This window comes from Solea senegalensis, linkage group LG21, assembly GCF_019176455.1.
Source record: "Solea senegalensis isolate Sse05_10M linkage group LG21, IFAPA_SoseM_1, whole genome shotgun sequence".
Taxonomy (NCBI): Eukaryota; Metazoa; Chordata; class Actinopteri; order Pleuronectiformes; family Soleidae; genus Solea; species Solea senegalensis.
Genome location: NC_058040.1, coordinates 17781432 through 17801551, shown reverse-complemented (window position 1 = coordinate 17801551; position 20120 = coordinate 17781432). Strand labels below are relative to the sequence as shown.

General features: G+C 39.3%; 2 protein-coding genes across 3 annotated transcripts; one reads left to right on the top strand and one right to left on the bottom strand.

Annotated features, from left to right (window-relative positions):
* Positions 1-256: 256 nt before the first annotated feature.
* Positions 257-16474, bottom strand: snx30 (sorting nexin family member 30). 2 transcript variants are annotated; one of them, XR_006358148.1, is made up of 9 exons: positions 15977-16474; positions 10951-11166; positions 8703-8813; positions 8451-8609; positions 7163-7352; positions 5925-6124; positions 5351-5440; positions 4220-4398; positions 257-3785 (listed from the first exon to the last, which is right to left on the bottom strand). XR_006358148.1 is itself a non-coding variant. In XM_044012559.1 (9 exons), the coding sequence occupies exons 1-9, from the start codon at positions 16109-16111 to the stop codon at positions 3708-3710; spliced, it is 1332 nt and encodes a 443-aa protein (XP_043868494.1). In that variant the 5' UTR covers positions 16112-16471; the 3' UTR covers positions 257-3707. The 2 variants fall into 2 exon arrangements, 1 of the variants encoding a protein (XP_043868494.1); XM_044012559.1 differs by having other exon boundaries at positions 4220-4372; positions 15977-16471.
* Positions 16475-17074: 600 nt separating this feature from the next.
* Positions 17075-19343, top strand: LOC122757990 (SOSS complex subunit C-like). The gene is made up of 4 exons (XM_044011765.1): positions 17075-17394; positions 17979-18075; positions 18214-18286; positions 18898-19343. Exons 1-4 carry the CDS (start codon positions 17370-17372, stop codon positions 18994-18996), a joined length of 294 nt encoding a protein of 97 aa, XP_043867700.1. The 5' UTR covers positions 17075-17369; the 3' UTR covers positions 18997-19343.
* The last annotated feature ends 777 nt before the right edge of the window (positions 19344-20120 follow it).

The following is a 20120-nucleotide window of genomic DNA, read 5'->3' as shown; positions in this document are numbered from 1 at the left end:
AGAAAGTCTGAATTCTGAGATTAGAGTCTGAAGGTCTTAATTCTGAGATTAAAATAGGAAAGTCTGAATTCTGAGATTAGAGTCTGAATTCTGAGATTAGAGTCTGAATTCTGAGATTAAAGTCAGAAATTCGGAGATTAAAATCAGAAAATGTGAATTCTGAGAAAAATTCATGCTGGTTACGGTTCTTAATGCATATTCCTATTCAACTGCTGGAAAACCAAAAGTACAATGCGACAAAAGAAAAACAAATATATCAAATTAACTCATTTTTTATTATTGGTCCAATATATCCAAAAAGAAATTCATTTGAGGTAAAGATAAATTGCATCAAAAACAACATCAATATACAAGCGTATTCATAATTACAACAAGGTGTTATTCACATCCAAATGTACATTATTAGGAACTCTGAACGTAAACAGAACAACAGAAAGTTAAGAAAGACCAAAAGACTGGATTTCACACGTTCATGAGTCGTACGAGTTAAAACTATAAGTTCCCACAGGTTTGATTGTTCGCGTTTTTCCTGTGCTTCATGTGCGAGAAAAGAGTGCGCGAGGAAGACGGGAGGGAAAAAAAAAGAACGGGACATTTGGCTCAAAAACCTTCGATTTGTACATTTAGAAAAAAAAGGAAATGTCAATGTTTCTCCTCTCCACAGCTTTTTTTTTTACAGTGCGGCCATCTTAGTCATTCATTTTATAGGCGTGTACAGGGGTGGCCATTTTATAGATGTATACAGTGGCGGCCATTTTAGCTGATCTGAACTGAATCGCTGAAAGACAGGTTTTTGGCAGGTTAACAAACTGATCTCTTATTTTGAGCAGACATTTCTGCCAGGAGGTGGAGCTACATACATACATATACAGTATATATATAAATATATATAGTGCAAACAATAATCAGCAGGCACACAGTATGTATACATATATATATATGTATATATATATATAGATATAATACAGGGCTTTTACAATAGCTATGAGTTGAGAGGGGAAAAACACAAGAGCATCAAGAATAAAGAAAATTTAACCGTTTCTGTTTTTGCCAGATTTACAAAAGAATCTAAAATGATAATATTCACATTCTCATCGGAACAACAACATCCCTTTTTTTCATACAAAAATAGACTACGCTGTATTTTATAACTCAGCTGTACATTGGGGTAAACTGAATATACAGAATATTGTCATTAGAGCAAAACAAAAGGAAAAAAAAAAAGAGATCAGCTACTTCATTTACACCAGAGAGCAAGAAGGTCTACAGACGCACTGATGCCGCTTCTTTACGGACGTTTTATTTCCTCAGCTGTAAACAAAATGACAAAAAAGTACCGATCATATCGATTGAAGTGCTCTAGAGCACAACTAGTGGCCAAAAGTTCTACAGCACCCGTTTAATCTTGTTTAATTCCAGGGCTTTTCCTGATCTGAGCTGTTGACAACTGTGTAAAACCAATCTACTTTTGACATGTATATGATGTTTAAAGGATATAAAAGGATGCAAAGAGTGGAAAATTAGCAAAATGGTTATTTCAAGGCATGTAATTCTCCACAATATATGAGAAAAACAACCAGCCAGTGCAGAAAAACTGACTCTAAACACAGTCATTCAGCCTGTTTTTTTAGCATCAGGCTCCATTCAACTTGCTGCTTTCTCTGCACTCTGCAATTAAATACAAAACATTTGTGTCTTTACAGCTGAACGACGGACACACGGAGGAGAATCGACGAGTAAAACCTGGCTCAGGAAAGCAACATGTTTTAAATAAGCTCCGAGTAGCAAAAAAACTACCAAAAAAAGCTGACATATTCCCAATGTTGCTGCCCCTGATGTCTGCACGTCTGCTATGGAGATATTTTCAAACAGGAATTATGATCGTGGGATGTAAAAGATGAACATTTCCGCCGTTTTTTAAGGTCACAACATGGTGATAGGAAAGTAAATTATCACCTGCTCGAGAATCACCAGTCAAAAATACGTGATATAGGATTCAATTGTTGACATATAGGAGTCATTCATGCTCAAACTCTCACTTACAGTCTCTATGGTCAACAACAATCTCAGGGAAAAGTCACCCAGTCACTGATGTCAGATTATCTCAGATTAAGGCCAAACCACATGAGCATAAGAGTCAAGCCCGGCAACAAACGTGTCACAGACGAGACGACGTCGACATCTGTGACTCATTTAAGTCCATGTGTGAAATCAAGTGGCATTGTTTTTTCTTTAAATATTCCCCCCACGTCCGGGATTGAGTCACATCTAGTGCTGACACTGCAGATTAGATTCCGGGGCTCGTGTAGCAACGTGGCAGACTCTGACGGAGAGGCTTCCAATATATGCAGATAAATCAGAGAATGAAGGGTTTTAAAACACAAATATTCCCGATTTTTAGTGATTATCAAATAATAAAAGCACATTTTTTTCAATTACACCGATGGATTTTGGGAAATCCAACACACAGGGCCTTTAAATGTAAGACTTTGGACCACAAAACTCTTTTTGCATCAACAATTCCAACAGGGATTAAGACTAGACCCAAGTGTGCAGAGAGAATTGTTTAAATTATGACCTCAAAGAGACAAAAATCATAACAATGGGATGTGGAGATGTTAGACGAGGGCCACTACGGCAGGAAAATGGCCTATGAATCAAAAAAAAATGGATAAACTCAAAGAGAATTAAATGTGTCCGTGTCAGTAACGGACACTGTACCGAGTTTGACCACCAAGTGGTGCTATTGCACTGTGCACAAAATAAAACACAGGCGCACAAGGACACACTAAATCAAAGTGAACAAGGAGACTTGAGGTATTCGACTCCGGCACTCACACACCACAGCGCCATCATTGTCAAAGATGCCATCAATGCCGTCAAGATGCCTCCAAAGAAATAATCCTTAAAAAGATCCAGTGAGAGAATAATGACGTTAAAGAGAACATTTGGTTTAAGTAGCTGTAGATTGAGCCATTGAATAATGATGTCCTTTCTGGCCACTGAAGGCCACCGTAGTTCCCTGGAGCTCCAGGGAAAGGGGGGCAGATTTCTGCAGTCTCACCACTAGATGTCACCGTTTCCTACGTGAACCGCTACTGCCACAAAAACTTCTTTTTTTGTACATTTTAACAACAGTGGCAAAAAACAGCAGTAGAAAAATGATCCACCGTAACAAAACATGCAAGATTAACAGGTGTGGTTGTGAAGTATAAAACATTAGCTTCCTTATTTATAGCAAATGAGACACATTTCAGAAGAATTCCGATATCGGTGGAGTTTTTAGTGTCACTTTCACAACCTTAAAGGAACTTCACATCCTCTCATAAGAACAGTTCAGAGTCGGCCTTCAAAATAAAAGCTTAACTGTTCCCTCATCCCTCACATTTGGCTCAATGTGAAAATGGGCGGAAAAAAACAAACCGCGGTTAAATAAACACACAAAAAAAAGAACATTGGCAACCGACAATGAGGAAAATAAGAAGTAGAAAAAGTTAATGTACATTGAGCAGAGATGTCTCGTTTCCCTGCTGTCCTTGAACGCACCGTTTGTTACCTCTGTTGCAGGTCAGGACGACGTCACCCGCTGTACAATCGTCTCAGCAGAGAACAGGAGCGGCTGTTCCTTTTCCTTGGCGTGACATTGAGTGTGTGTGTGTGTGTGATAAAGAGAGTGAGGGGGAGAGAGAGAGAGAAAAGTCGGTGTCTCAGTTCGTCTCACTCCGTTTGTCTTCAGTCTGTTTGTCCTGGAGCAGAGTGATGAGCGACTCCCACGCCGCCTGACACTGCGGAGTCACACAGAGACACGAGACATATCATTTCACGCCATTCTCAGTTTCTTTAACGTCATAATGTTCCAAACAACATTTTATTGGAGTGTTTTAAACACATTACACGGCGCTACAAGACGTGGAAACTTCTCCTTACTGGCCAATAAACTCATGGAAACACTGGTGTTGACAATCACACTGGACCATTTTTACAAGTGAAGACCTGTCTACGTGTCTGTCTGTCTGTCTGTCTTTTAAATGTTCTCTGGTGTATTTGAAACTACATGAACTCCAGATGCTACGACATTCAGCTAGCGCTAACAACGAGTAGCTAGCTCCGGTTCTGTTTACGCCGCCATGTTGGCAGGAAAACTCTCCACAGAGATCCAGCCGTGCACTGACCCTCATCTAAAGCTGCCGGAACAAAGTATTAATACTGGAGTTTGTACCTTCTCGTAGTAGTTGATGTTTTTGTCGGCCATGCCGGTGAGGAGCTGCTTGAAGTCTTGCCGCTTGTTGCTCTGCCAGCGTTCCCAGTCGGCCTTCAGGTCGGCGTTGAAACACTCCACCTTGTCCTGGCATTTCTCCACCTCCACGGGCATCTACAGCGACACAGAGACAACTACAGCTACGGGGGGTTTGAAGGGACATAATACAACAGTCACAGGGAGTCTGTGTGGCTTTAGGTTGTATGGAAGTGTACTGTTGGTTCACAGAAGCATGTTGTTGTTTATTTATTATTATTTTGGAGTTAAAAAAGTTATTTTTCCTAGAAAAAAGTACATTTCTGCTCTATTTTTATATAAAAGCATAATTTCAACTTTGCGATACTTTAATCTCATTTCATTGACATTACTTACAACTGGTGGGATTTTGAAGTATATCGTTAATTCAGGATGATTTCTTTTCAAAATTCAGGAAAACTGATCTGAAATAGGGCTGTAACTGTTATTAATCGATTATTAAATATTTTGATAATCAATTAATAGGTTTGAGGGTTGTTTTTTTCAATAAATAAAACAGGTTTTTTTGATTTTTCAGTTTCTTAAATGTGAATATTTTCTGGTTCCTTTGCTCCATGTAACAAAGAAATCATTAAAACTGATTAATTTCCAGGTTTGATAAAAACTGATCAATATATTTCAACATTTTACAAACCAAACAACTATTAATCGACAGATTAATCAATTATTGAAAATCACTGATTTGAAACTTGAAAAACAGCGATGACAATATTGTTTTAATGGAAATAATCTGAAATTTATGGATGATTAAAATAATCTCTAAGGGAATTTTTTTTTACTGTAAAATAATCAAATTTAAACAGAAAAACTGTTTATTTTTCTCGTTAATTCAGAAAAACTGAGCTGAAATCATTGTGTGACACTTGAACGAATTTGTGTGTCAGTTACACACAGTTAGATTAAATTAGTGTTAAAATTAAAGCCGTCTTGTGAATAAATCAACTCTGGTCTTCACACTTTGGGTGAAAAGAAGTTTAAAGTAAAGACACTTGTGGACACGTGAAGAGCAAACACAGCAGTTTTAAAAACGTCCACACGGGACAGGGAGACGCTTACAGGCATTTTGTCCTCCTGTCTGCGCAGTATGGCCGCCTCGAGCCGTCCCTCGTACTCGGCCTGGCTCTGGTCCCGCTTCCTCAAAACAGTCTGTAAACAAAAATTAGAGGTGTGTGTCACTGATAGTGAGGATCTGCCGAGTCATGACTTAGAAGAGGATGTGACACAAGCAGAATTCACAGATGACACTTCCGGTTTATTGGTCGGGGAGGAGGGGTCAAAGGTGACACGTCTGCGTCTGTGTGTGTCTAAGGACGACTTCGCTTTAACATATTTTACTGCTTTAACAACAAATCTGTGGGGAAAAACTAATGAAAGCAAGAGATAAGTGGAAAATAAACACTGTTTTAAAGGTTCAGTGCGTAAGATTCAGGTGATATTATTTCCATTTGGCAGAATTTATAAACTGAATGATCCCTATATTTTTCCACCAGGAGCTGCTCTTCTCCAAATATCAACAATTTTTTGAAGGTTATAACGAGAACTCTTTCGCTGATGTGAAAGATATTCAGCTGTAATACACAACTTCACCAGCAGACGTCGCTAAATCCCACACTGTGCACCTTCGTCTCACCTTCATGGACTCCACGTAGAGGACGTACTCTCGGAGCACGGGCAGAAAGTCCTGGCTCATGTTCTCGCTCAGGTCGTCCATGGCACAGCAGCACTCTGACACGGTGGTGGCCACGCCCTCCAGGGGGCGATGCAGCTCCTCCTCCGAGCCCGCCCAGCTGGAGTACACGGAGCCGTACTCGCGCTGCTCCGTCAGGTATTCTGGAGCCCAAACGACACATCACAACGAAGCTCGTCACGAGAAAGTTAGCCACGTGACGCGAGACTGAATAACAACACACACACTGACACGTGTGTGTGTGCGTGGACACACAGCTGCAGGTAAGAGCGCAGGAAGTAGGAGTGTGCAGTGCAAACAGCACTACAGTGGAGTAGTCGGTAAAAGCTCAGTGAGCTGCACATTTTTTTGACCTGCAGTCATTTTTCGTATTTGTAAAATCTCAATTAAATGTTGATTAAAATCAACAAAACTAACTGTAAAGTATTTGTCACAAAACTGAAGATTACAGATCTCACACCAACAACACCATGTTTAAAAGGGAAGTCCGGTATTTGTCCCACAACAATATTTGGAGAAAGCCAGGATTGACAGGACAATGTGTACGTGTGCGCACGAACGCTGCGAGAGGTTTTTTTTCTTACGAGAATCAGTGAATGCATCACGGGCCAAGCAGAACTAGTCACGGAGGAGACAAGAGACTTGCTGTTGTTGTTGTTGTTGTTGTCCGACTCTTACACTAACAAGCCATGTATTTATTGGCAAAAACAAGCACTTTTTAATGGAGATCACTCAGAATGCGGCGGTTTCCCCCGTAAGGTTACACTGCAGCTTTAGATGCCACCCAAGGGCGATCTTCTGGACCATAACCAAACTTACACCCACATTTATACACAAAGGGCCAGAAAAATACCAGAATTCTCCTTGAACAGAGCGAACCAAAGCTCCTAGACTGTTTTGTGATAACTAGATAATTCACTGTTAGACTGGCGATGTGTGCAGCACCCGCCGTCACCCTCACGTGGAGGATAAAGGGGTAATGAATGGATGGATGGATACTGGAAAGCAGCAGAAATAGAGCTTTGCACACATATTACTGGTAACGGTAGAACCTCGGGACTTCCGCACGACGACCGTCCAATCACAGACAAAGATTCACCAGCGCGTTGTGACGTCTAAATATCTGCCAGACATGGAAAGTGAAAGTGATAATTAGTCACTCCCATCTCTTTCATCGTTACCTGACTGCTCCTTGAGGATCCTCTGAGCGATGCGGTCAATGGTCCCCAGTTTCTGCGTGAACGTGTCCAGGTACTCGCCCATGGCGCAGAACTCCGCCGGCCGCGCTCGCAGCTTGTAGCCTCCGGCCACGTGCTTCACCGACTCGCCCACTTTGGTCAGCAGAGCCAGACCCTGACGCTTGTTCAGGTCCTGCAGTCACAGAAGAAACTCACACATGTTACACGTGTCCTGTCTCCTCCTCACAGGGATCAATAAAAGTCTTTGTCTCGCGTCTCTCTGCTACTTAGAGACTAAATTTGTGGTTGTAGGCAGACGAGGCAAAATCACGAGCCAAGTCGAGAGGCGGAGAGGAAGCGGCGCTGCATTCTGTGGTTGTGCATCCGACTGGAAGGATTCGGTGTTTTGATTTGTTTTGGACAAAACCCAGCAGGAGAAGCTGAGTAATACAAGAAACTGTGTGGTGGAGCCAAGTTCACGATGCAGAGATTGCTGTGGAAAACCCACACTACACCACACTACACGACCACCAGGAGGAGGCGCCGACTGATGTGTCTCATCGCGGAATCACACGAGAAGTGACGGCGGATAAAGTGGGAAAAACCAGATTTAAATTCAGTGTGTTTTTATGTCTTCTTCTCTCTGATGAGCCGCTGTTGTTTTCTTGTTTATAAATTGTGTATAAAATGGATGAAACACACTCCTGAGCTATTGATCAGCAGGTTTCCCCACATAAACATACAATAAACATTTTTCTAGTTTGAGAAGTGAAGCCAAGATGAAAGGTAGCAGTCTGCCACCAGGGGGCGAACCCACTGGTTGCAATGGAGAACTACATTCAACATTAGTTTATAACTTGTCTTCTTTAATGGAATATCAAGTCAATGATGTTTCCATTTAGAGGAAAATAGACAATAAAAACACATAGAAGTGCCGTCCAGTAGGTGCCTGGTTGTAGGCGACGATTTACGAATCTCAAAGCATCAAAACCAGAAAACAGCATTCATTTCTCTTTTAAGGTCTATGATTTTACGTCTAATAAAGACTCAAGATATCTTTTTCCTTCTCTTTCTTCTTCACTGTGTCCAAACTCAGTTTTTATGCTCAAGGAAATGAGATCAGGGTCTGAGGTACAATCCCAAATCCCAAAACCTTCCAGCGAGCAGATCATGAGGCTTAAATACTTGTAAGTGTGAACCAGGCTTAAAAGAACACAGTGAAACCGAGAATCCGGGAAAGAAAAGCCTGTGTGACGTTAAATATGTGACTTCCTGGTGCGATGGGTCTCACCTTGGCAGAGAGGAAAGTGTTCAGGTGTGGGTTGAAGGAGAGGACAGGATGGTCGGCGACTCGCTTCAGGAACTTGTCCAGCGCTTTCATCCTTGTCTCCACGAACTCCTCTGAGAAGCGGTCGACGACGCCCTTCATCACAAACTTCTCTGGCAGCGGCTGAAGACACAGAGACACAGAGAGAGGAGAATAAGTAAGTCCAACATGTTGTAAGTGGAAAAGTGCAGCAGTGAAGGTGTGAGCTGAACCTACAGGGATGAGGTGAGTGGGCTGACTGTCTTCTAACTTGATCCTCAGCCAGTCAAAGTCCTGGTAGCGTCGTCTCACGCAGTATTCAGGAAGGTCGAATTCTATCCGTGTCGTCTGAAGCAAAATTAAAAACATGGTGGACGTTAAATAAGTTGAAACTAGAGCTGCGGTGAAATGAACCGCTGACTTGTTTGAGAGTGTTTTTAGAATTCAAACAGCTTCTCTGACATTTACAGCTTTTTAGAGGAGAATATTTTCTGCTTTCGTCGCTCGGTTAAAGGGTGTATGGAAACATCTTTTTTCTTTCACATTTTCTGACTCTTTTATGAACTAAACAAGTAATTGTTTAATGTAGAAAAAAAAAACAACGGCGATGTTCTCGATCCAATTATTCCGTTTTTTTATGATTTCATTTCTTAAATGGCCTGGAGCAAAGAAACCAGAAAATATTCCCATTTAAGAAGCTGAAAAATCAGATAAACTTATTTTAATGATTTAAAAAACACTCAAACGATGAATCGATTAGCAAAATAGTTGAGGATTCATTGAGAAATCGTTGAATAATCGTTGCAGCCTTCACACACACACACACACACACACATAGAATTGGACAGGACATTTACATCATAAAAGCCTAGTTTTTTTCCTTCTACGTTATCATAACCCCCCTGAAAATGTAAGTTACTACATGAATGTATAGTTCATCAGTGAATACATGAGGGCACATGAAGGTCTGTGTTCATCTGTGCTCGTGAACACATGCTTCTGTTGACGTTCAAACACACACACACACACACACACGCCCTCTGACAACAGTGATCCAGCAGGATCATCCCTCTCAAAAGTACATCAGCTTCAGTGTTAAATGTTAAAGTAACTGCTAAATATTTACCGTGTGAAGTTCAAAGGTGAAACTGAGAGTTTATGTAAGTGATGTAATGTTCAGGACATTATCTGCTGTGTATTCTTCTGTAAACTCTACATTTTTGCCACAGGAAAAAGCAAATAAAGCAGCTGTGAAAAAGGACACCTGTCGATTACATTCTTCTGTTTTTGTTTTTTTTGTTTACTTTTACTTTTCAGTTCAAACTGGTTTAATCTGACTTTGCTGGTGAAATTTTCTACATTTCTTTGCACGTTAGTGTCGCAATCCGCTTCCTCTTTGACGAGTTCCTGCTGAACTGATGCTGAACTTTATCCTAATTAGAGCTGCAAATAACAATGACTTCAATCATGGATAATCTGTCGATTATTCTCTCGGTTCATGGAGTAATCGTTTAGTAGTGTGTTAGTGTGTTTTTTTAATGATTTCTTTGTTATATGGAGCAAAGAAACCAGACAATATTCACAACTTTGTTTAATTATGAAAAAAAACATCAAAACAGTTGATTCAGTAACTGATTAATAATCAATTAATTGTTTCAGCACTAATCCTAAAAAAAAATCTTTCTTTTTTTTAAAAATATTTTTATAAAGTGACATTATTCTCACCTATAAAAAGGGCAGACTTAATTATGAAAACATTTATAAAACAAACAATAAGGAAACGCTGCCTCACCAGTTTGAAAATTAGGCTGCGTTATATAATTAATAAGTAAGTTTCAAAATTGAAAAAATAAACACACCTTATATGAATCCAAAAGGATTATGAATGGAATTCATTTACAAAAACTATTTTTTCACAACAATTCAGTTTCAGTTAGTTACTGGTTTTAAAAAAAAAACCTCTAGATTTTATATCAATTAAGAAAAGTGTTTTTTCAATTTTAGTTTTTGTTGTTTCATTACTTTTGGTTAGCTATAATAACCTTGGTGTCAACTAAAAAGTCTCCAACTTTAGCTGAAATTTTCCTCTATATTCAAAAAAGCCCCGAAACTAGTGATTGAGGCCATGAACTCTTGTTCTAAATCAAGACGCTGATTTTCCCATAGACCTTCCATTCAAACAGAGTTCTTTTTAGCAACCAGCAGAGTCGTCCCTCGGTGGTTATTCAGTGTATTATTATGACTGGGTTTGCCTCATACAAACCAGAAGTATGAGTATGTACTATTTTTATACATGTTCTATAATTTTAACCTCAATCTGACAGCAGACGTGGCCCACGGGAAACAAACACTGGGTAACACATCTCGACAAAGACACAGTGAATAAAGTGAAATGATCCCCATATGTTTGAATCATTTAAGTGAAACATGTTGTACATCATGAATTAACTGTGTGTGTGTGTGTGTGTGTATCAACGTGGCCGACCTTGGTGGACACTCTGTAGGTGATGTAGGTCTCCATGGTGGACACGTGCTTCTTGGGGTCGTCCACGGTGACAAACAGGTCCTGAGTCTCCGTGGAGATGTACGGGTCGCGGCCGTCCACCTCCAGGTCGTCGTCCAGCTGCAGCCGGTTGAAGAGCGAGGACGCCGAGGCGGGGCTGGACGTCTCCACGGGCGTCCCGTTGGTCAACACCGCTTCCTGTGTGTGGGACGACAACGTGGCACCGGAGTGAAATCATATATTCGGAACGCAGACAAAGAGCTGATAGAGAGAGAAGCGGTCGTGTCAATGATGCTCTTGTTTAGGCCACACACACACACGAGTTTACACAGTGCGTCTTATTAGGACACTGCACTGTCGACCACAATTCAAATCGTAGCTCTAAACTTAACCCGTTCTTCCAAGATGAGGTTCTGCCTCTTAAGGACCAGGTTTTTGGATCTACATGAGGACTCCTAGTCCAGACAAGGTCAGTGTTTATGCAAGAACAGGTCCGAAAGAGGTAACAAATACAAGAAAACACACACACACACACACACAGAGGCTGCATCATCTGACACCACCCTCTCCTTTTTAATTGAATGATGGATGAGAAGTGAAATGGAGCGTTTGCAGGATGAAGACGGAAAACACAGAGTGTGGAGAAAAACCATTAAACCGCTTTAACGACACAAAACAATCCAATTTTTACAATATTTGAAATAAACTCTTTGAACGCGTGTGTTTTTGCTGACAACAAATAGCATATATGAGCATTTCTGTGACCAAACCTTCATGACGTCACCTACCTTTTTCCCTCTCGTCGCAAAATGTAGAGATTTTAAAAGGATTTTTATGGTCGCATCTACTTCCTGTGTGTAAAAGAGACAACAGCATTTGCAAATAACTGGAATGGTATTAGATGATTTTGAAAGTTTTCATGATATTATGTTCAGGGAAAATTGAAGAAATCAATATATTGTGGTTTTAATCTTCTTCACGGACATAAAACTATGAGAATATCACACATCTGAGGTGCCAAATTTAAAGTAGTTATATAGTAATATGGCTTCAAGTGTGACGACATGTACGGAACCTGTAATTTTAGAAGATTATATTCTAATAAATACAGTTGTAGACGTCCACAAAGGTGGAAACTACGTCTCTTAAACTGAAGGAACAACCTGCAGACTGTTAGAAGAAAAGAGAATTAAGTGGTTAAATAGCGTTTAATCTCCATTACACTCATAGATAACAGAGGGTATTAAAGAAATACATTAGTGAGACGCGGAGTGAAAAACATGATGGATTTGATGGTGGATTTGTTGTTTTTTTGTCTCTCCCGCACATTAAGACAGGACTCTGAAGCTCTCATTAGACGAGCAGCAGGAAGCAGAATGTTGAAAGCAAACAGTGACCAAAGTGCAAACTCGGTAACAGGAAGGTGGGAAAAAACACTGAGGCAGCAGCAGAACTGCATCATCACGACTGCTAAGAGGAAGAAAATACTTTATCCCTGATATAATCTTCATCCGGTGTTTGGTATAATCTGACCAATTTGTACTTTTGTTTTCTGTTTTATTACATCCTGCACACATGTTTATAACACGTACATTTAATATTATATCGCCTGTTTTTGCTCATTCTTTAATCTTAATTTAAGATGCCCAGATGATTTTTAATCCTGAGATTTGTGTAATCTCACCTCCTTGTTCTGTTGCTTGCGTGTTCTGCACCAAAACAGCAACAAAGACAAACAAATTCTGATTGTATTTTCTTGTTATTGCCCTAAAAACATGTTTTCCTCCACACTAAGCATTTAAATTAAAAAAACAGCTAATCATCACTTTTAATTGGTTTAATTCATCTCAGTCACACACCACCAAATGAATGGGTGACATAAATGAATGGGTGAGACTATTTTATGTTCATCCAACAGATGGAAAACATTCTCATAAACACACACCACCACAAAATGTAGCACTGATGTTGTGTCAAAAGTTCAGTTTCATACACTGGTCATTAGGACTGACTGACTTGGGTAAAAGCTAGCAGCTAGCTTGCTAGCTAATGATTGTTTTTTTATATACGAGCAAAAAAAATACACTCGTCACTAGATAAGTAGATTTTTTTACTGCTATTGTAAGTAATATAACGTAAACTTTGTTTGGGCAGAACAATATTTATAAAAGCAACCAGCTAGCTTGCTAGCCAATTATAGCTTGCAGGTAGCTTGCTAGCTAGGGTTTTGTGACTGACTGCTATCAGCTAGCTTGCTAGCTAGCTAAAGGGGTTTGTTTTCATATAAGAGCAGTTAAAATACACGGGTCACTACAAATGATGTAGTCAAGCAAATAAATTGTAAATAAAACAAATAAATTAAGTGAAACCAAAATATATACGCTAAATCAAAAAAACAACCAAGCACAAGCTCACGAAACCTCATTCACACACACACACACACACACACACACCGCACATCTCTGAATGTTTCCCACATCGTTCGTAGAAATTAAAGTCAATGTTTAACCTCGTCTTAACCATTCTTTTCATTGTAGTTTCTGCAATATAATATGATGACGTTGCGATCTTACTTTCCCTGCTGACATATAGTGTAAATATACAGCCATCTTTGCCTGACCCAGAACATTGACCACTTCTTATTTTAGACTTCTCCTGCGTTTAAAACCAGTGATATAACTTGTTTGTTAAAAACCAGTGCAAAAGAACGAAAGAAAGAGGTAAATACTGTAAACAGGCAGGTAGGTAGGTAGGTCGATTGGTCAGTTGGTGAGTAGGTAGGTCAGTAGATTTTTTTTTTGGTTAAATGCATATCTAAAACAGAAAAGCTAAATCACTTTTCCTCCGAAGAACACTTGTGTAAACATGCACATTTTCCTGATTCAAAAGTGCTTCGCCTCCTCTTCTCCTCTCTCACTCCACCACACACTCTCTCTAACTGTACCCACAGACCACACACACACACTCTCTGTCTCTCACGCGCCGCTTGACGTTCTAAGTGCTTCTTTTGTTGTTGTTGTTTTTCCTCCACAGTGGTGCTACACTAACCTGCTCTGATAATCACAGCCCAGATAATTGCGTCGCGTTGCATCAGTGTGACCGAACAACCAGGTCACAGAGACACGGACAGAGACGGCCACGCTGGGGCAAACGGGCAGGAGGAATCTGAAGTATTCACTCGGGGAGGGAATATCATGTGGTGTTCTGCTCATCGTGAAACCATAACGGTCCCTAAGTGTCGCATGTTTATGTTCAGACTGTTTTCTACTTGCTTGACACAGATAATGAGTTAAAAAAACACCAGACACCAAAGCGTGGAATATGATTCAATATTATGTGTAAACGCACAAAAAACCAGCTCATTATTGACATAGTAAACAAAGTCACACTTCATAGTTCTGGACTGTTTGAAAAACAGTGCGATTAAACTACAAAAACTACACTTTAATGCCAAGAAATTAATAAGTTGCGTGCTGTCACTTGATCTAAACCTCCAAATGGATTTGTATGGTTAAAATCCAAACTTTATTAGTGCTCTGAATGTTTTGTTTTGTTCCCTGAGGCCTGACTCTGCGACTGAAAGAGAGAAAAATAAAACCACCATCGCCTTGCAAACTGGCTTTATAGAAGGGCAGTGGAGGATTATAGCATCTCCTACTGGTAATTATTAACTAACAAAAAAAAAACACAGTGGTTGCTAAGGTTATCGCTCTGTAGTAAAAACAACAGCAGGTGGAGTGAAAGCTTTGGTCATGTGTTTGCATTGTCCGTCTGTGTTTATACAGCACATCTGAGCTGAGAGGAAAATCAGTTTTTTGACCGAAAACGACGCCATAAACTAGAGTTTGTGGAGGGAATTCATAAGGTTCAAGATTGTGTCGTTGACATTTGAGTTTCTATAACGTTGTAATTCCTCGGTAAATTCAGACCATTTAGGCTTAACGCTAACTGCCGGTTTATGATTTTATTTTTATCGTTAAAAGCACTCACAGTGAGTCAATCATGGTGAATTTGCAAGGGAGAATTCTGTGAATATTTTACACGAGTGACTTATAAAATATTGTATACAACGCCAGCATACAGTGCTAGTGATTTATTTTGTGTCAGTGCCACATCTTTCCACTCAGTCCAAAAATATGTTATTTAGTATTATTTTTATAAAACAAAACTGTAAATATTAATTAAAAATGATTATGTACACTTTGTAAAATATACTTTTTTTAATTTGCACTATACATCTTTAAACAAAAAAATGATAACGTACATCATTTTATAACATTAGTAACATTATAAACATTGTTTTTGCAACATTAGTGGCATGTTTCCCATTTTGTAACATGTTCTGACAATGTAAGTAATGTTGACAATAAACTTTGCAACATTTTTGATAATGCAAGTAATTTTGTATTTACTTGCATTAATGGTACGTATTTTTTACGTACCATCAGCATCACGTTGTAGAAAAATGTATGTTTCATAATGTTGGTAACATTTTCCAGTCATGTATGTATTTGTTTGCTAATGTTAGCAGCATGGTTGTTGTTGTTTTTTAACATTTTGTAACATTTTCTGATAATGCAAGTCATTATTGTGACATTGGCCAAATTTTCTTGTGTCCATATATGAAAATTTGAATATGAAAAGAAACCAAATGCTGGTAAATATGGACAGAAGGTGATGCCCATTACGATTTATGAATTTATGAACAAAATAAATCAACTTAAAGCACTTTATAAAAACATTTAACACAATAAAATCAAAATGATCTTGACAGGACATTTTCTTATGGTTCCATATCTACTCCAGTCATACAGAGTAAACCATAAATACACATAAAATACTAAATTAACCAGAGAAAGTATTCATTAATGATTTATCCCTGTTTATTTAACCTGTAAACACTGACTGAAAACAGGCTTGTACACAGAGAACAGTGTTGGTTCTCTTGACTCATTTAGGATCACTGGCCTCTATCAGCCTGCCTCGGTTCGGCCCCCGCGGGACCTACCTTGTCCCCATCGACGTTCACTGTGACATCTGGCCCCGGGGAGAGCGGCTCCTCCGCGGCGCACAGCGGGTGGAGGATCTCCGAGATGGGCTTCTGCCCCGAGCTGGCCAGGCCTCTCGGAGCACCGACACTCATCCTGCGGGAGGGAAGACGTGGCCGCACAGTGGGGGACGGCTGTCCGGTTCTCCGCGCCTGGTAACGGTCAGCGGAGACAGAGCAGAGAGTCTGGTGTTTGGATGATGGTTGAGACGTTCACATCCGCTACGGCTGCTGCTGTCAGCTGACTCACACTGCGCAGCTGCGGAACTTCAACCCCGGGGGCCCGGATGTAAACATACGTGTCACGTGACTAATATGGCATCTCAAAGATCGTCTATGGACATTGAAGTCAACCCCGCTCATTTAAACCAAGTTGAACAACTGTCATTGAACAACTTTTATTTATTTATTCAGTCATTTATTTATTGTCATTTAAACTTTTATTCTAACAAGGTTTAGTCCACACTGATTGAATTTTTTTTTTTTTTTACCATGTTGTTTTTTCCTTTACATTTTATGGACCAAACAACAAGAAAATCACCAGAATGTTGTTTTTTTTGCTTTAAAAAAACCCAAAAAAAACCAGCGCAAATGTGACGTCAGTAACTAGTTAAAACAATAAAAACTACACATTCATGTCAATAAATCAATCACGCTTGTCATGTCGCTTGATCTAAGCCTCCACCAAATTGATTTGTATGTAATTAGCATTTCCCTGTCATAGTTTTTATTCTAACCTGACCATTTGTCTGTTCTATTGGTAATTGGTAATAATATATGAGTATTGCAAATGTGTACAGGTATTTGTGCTTTTAATAAACCAATTTGATATACGTTTATTAAGCATTTAAACGTAAAAGATTGATGACATTGTGTTTTAGGGACACGATTCTCAAATTTAAATTTAAACTTCCTTTAAGTTATGATAATGATTTATGTAGCTGATAAAGTTATTTCTAGCTAGTATTCTCTATTCATTTTGTAAATTGCTAGCTGTTTGTGCAGCTCATGTTGTTATCAGAAAAAGCTCACGGAAAGGGGAGTGGAGTGAGACATTGTCTTTTTTAGCCCTATCTCACTGCCTAACACAAAAACCGGTCCGGGTACACGATGAAATAAGACGAACATCCTGCTCACAATCGACACTTGTGTCGTTATTTTTCTTGAAAAACGATTAACTGGTAAACAACATAATAACACGATAAAGAAACACGTTGTTGTTAATCCAGCGCAGGTTCCAGTTTTGTTCGTCACAGAGTGAGGTTTCTTATCGTTGTTCGCTAACAGTCAACAGTACAACAGTACAACATTAGCCGAGCGGAAAAGAAAAAAACTGAGCTAAACGCGCTGCGTCATGGCTGCTAATCCTCCAGGACAAGGTAATGGTGAAGATTAAGCGCTAAAACTTCAGTGTTAGCACTGAAATGATTTCGTCTTTACCGGTCAGTTTGTTCAGACAAGAGAGTGGAACTGGAAATTCCGTGTGCCGCGAAGGCAACACAGAAACAGCGATGCCTTCACGGCTTCCGTTGAGAACACATTTTACAGTAAAAACATTTAAAATTTGACAAGAACAATGACTTATGGGGTTTTTTACACCCATGAAGGATATGAAAGTTAACCAGACGACAGTGGTAAAGGCCCAGCACAAGAATCCATTGTTTTTGGTCAACTTTTAAGAATATTTTTGTAATGTAAAGCTATATGTAATGTAACACAGTTGTACTGGAAGTCCTTGATGAAGCCTTGAAAGTGCTTGAATTTGACATTATTAAAGGTGTATGAACCCTTTCATTTTGTCCATATTACAACTGTAAATTTGTTTGAAATTTGACATGAAAGCAGGGTTATTTTGTTCTCAGCACAATCCTCCACACTCATTGTTCCCTGACTCATCATGAAATTAAATTGAATCGTTGTATTCTAATACATTATGTCGTTTTCTGTCTTTTTTCATATGCAGCTTTTCCTAACAAAGCACGTGTTGCAATCCTGGCGGAGCTGGAGAAGGAGCGGAGGAGGCTCCTGCAGAATCCGTCTCTGAACACACCTGGAGCCAGGTATGGATGGACAGTCATGGACGGAGGATACTGGGACTTTTGTCCCTGTGATCAAACCTTCCATAAACATTTTTTTATCATGAGAAATGAAATCATGAAGCAGGTATTTTTCTCATGTGTATAATAATACTTCTGTAGGCTGGGTCTGAAGGATTTCAGGGACAACGCAGAACAGCAGCACATCGCAGCTCAGCAGAAAGCCGCCCTGCAGGTGACACACACAGAAATGAGGCTAGGACCAGGTTTTGGTCTCCATGAGTACTACTGGTCCTGTGTTTATGCCAGAAAAAAGGTCCTAAAGAGGCAACAAATAGTACAGTAGTACACACACAGAAATACATATACTAATGCAACATTACAGGATCACAAACAATAACATTACATCAGATATTTAGAATTGAATCCGTTTAATTATCTCTCTCTTCAGATGATGATTATCTGGCCTTAGTCAAATCATAATAGTACATCAAATATAACATTTTAATATCCTTTTACCCACTCACTCAGTAGTTATGAGTCTCTTACGTCCTCTTTATATTAGAGATGTATTTTATTTTTGTATTTTTTTGTATTAGACAGCATATTTATGTTATCAATTTAATTTTTAATTTGTTATTCCTGCCAGGATGTGGTTATTAATCACTTTTTCTGTGTTTTCCCCCCTCATGTCTGACTGTGTGATCCATGATAGCATTTCCTCATGCTCCCCGTCTCCGTTTTATGTTTAAAATTGTTTCATCTTATGTGTTGGATGATCCCCCCCCCAGTTATTCATGTAGCTACGTTTAAAACTAACCTGTGTGTTTTCTCTGTGTTCTACAGCACGCACACACACACTCCTCAGGCTTCTTCATCACTCAGGACTCGTCCTTTGGAAACCTCATCCTCCCTGTTCTCCCACGCCTGGAACCTGAATCATGACTTTTTTATTTAAATGATTATGACTATAATTTCCCCCCTCCCCCCCATCTTCCTCCATGTTGCCTGAAAGAAAAATCTCTCCATCTCTCACCGTGTCCCCTTTTTAAGTCAAATGCTGTCAAATCATGTTGTAAATAATCTCAGGGGAAAACAACTCCATCACTTTTACATTTTCTCCAAACTAAAAAGCTGCAAAGAAGCAGATAAATCATGTTCACTCATCCAACGATGGAGGAAAGATCGTCCTGCTGTGTTGCCATATCACATTTCCCTCAACTAATGAGGTTTTTACATTTGTAACTGAGTCGTGTTGATTTTTGGATAATAAAATTGTTGTATGTACTGAATTGCAGCTTTAATTTTTGCCAATATTTAGAGCACAGGCAACTTGATGCTTAGTTTTTGATTGTCTATTGTAAAAATGACACAAAACAACACAAGAGATCTTATAAATTAGAATAAAACGAGTTTCAATTAATCCCACGGTGCTCAGATGAGTTCTATGAAAATCCTCTGAGGTGTCGTGTGACTGTGACGATTCTGCAGCTGATTCCGACCGCGCTCACATCTTTTCCACAGATGTTTCACACAGCTGCACGAGAACAAATCAATTTGACAGGAGGAAGAAAAAGTTATTCACGTTTGCACTGATTCCAACATTTACTGCCAGCCAGAGTTTAAAGCAGCCACTGAGGAAACATCACACCTGCTTTCACCATTTAGTAGCAGTTGTTGTATCTTTATTTACTTTATTTTTACTTGTACATACAGTACAGTTTATGGTTGATGAACTAAAAAGTCTCTTTACTGCCATCATCTGGACAGAAAGAAGAACTGTTGTTTCCTACCACTGTGTGGTGAAACGCTGACCTCTAGTGAACGCGGTCGGAAAACACACTATTAGATTATAATAATGAATTCTGCCTGTATTCTGTTATATTATATTGTATTGTATTTAAAGTACTCTATTCAATGTCTTATTATTTTCATTCTGCCCTATTCTACTTATCCCATTTTATTATTATTCTGCAATTATTTTATAGATTATAAAATCATATTGTACTCTACTGCATTCTAGTTTGTCTGTTGTATTTAATTTTAATTATATTCTACTGTATTCAATC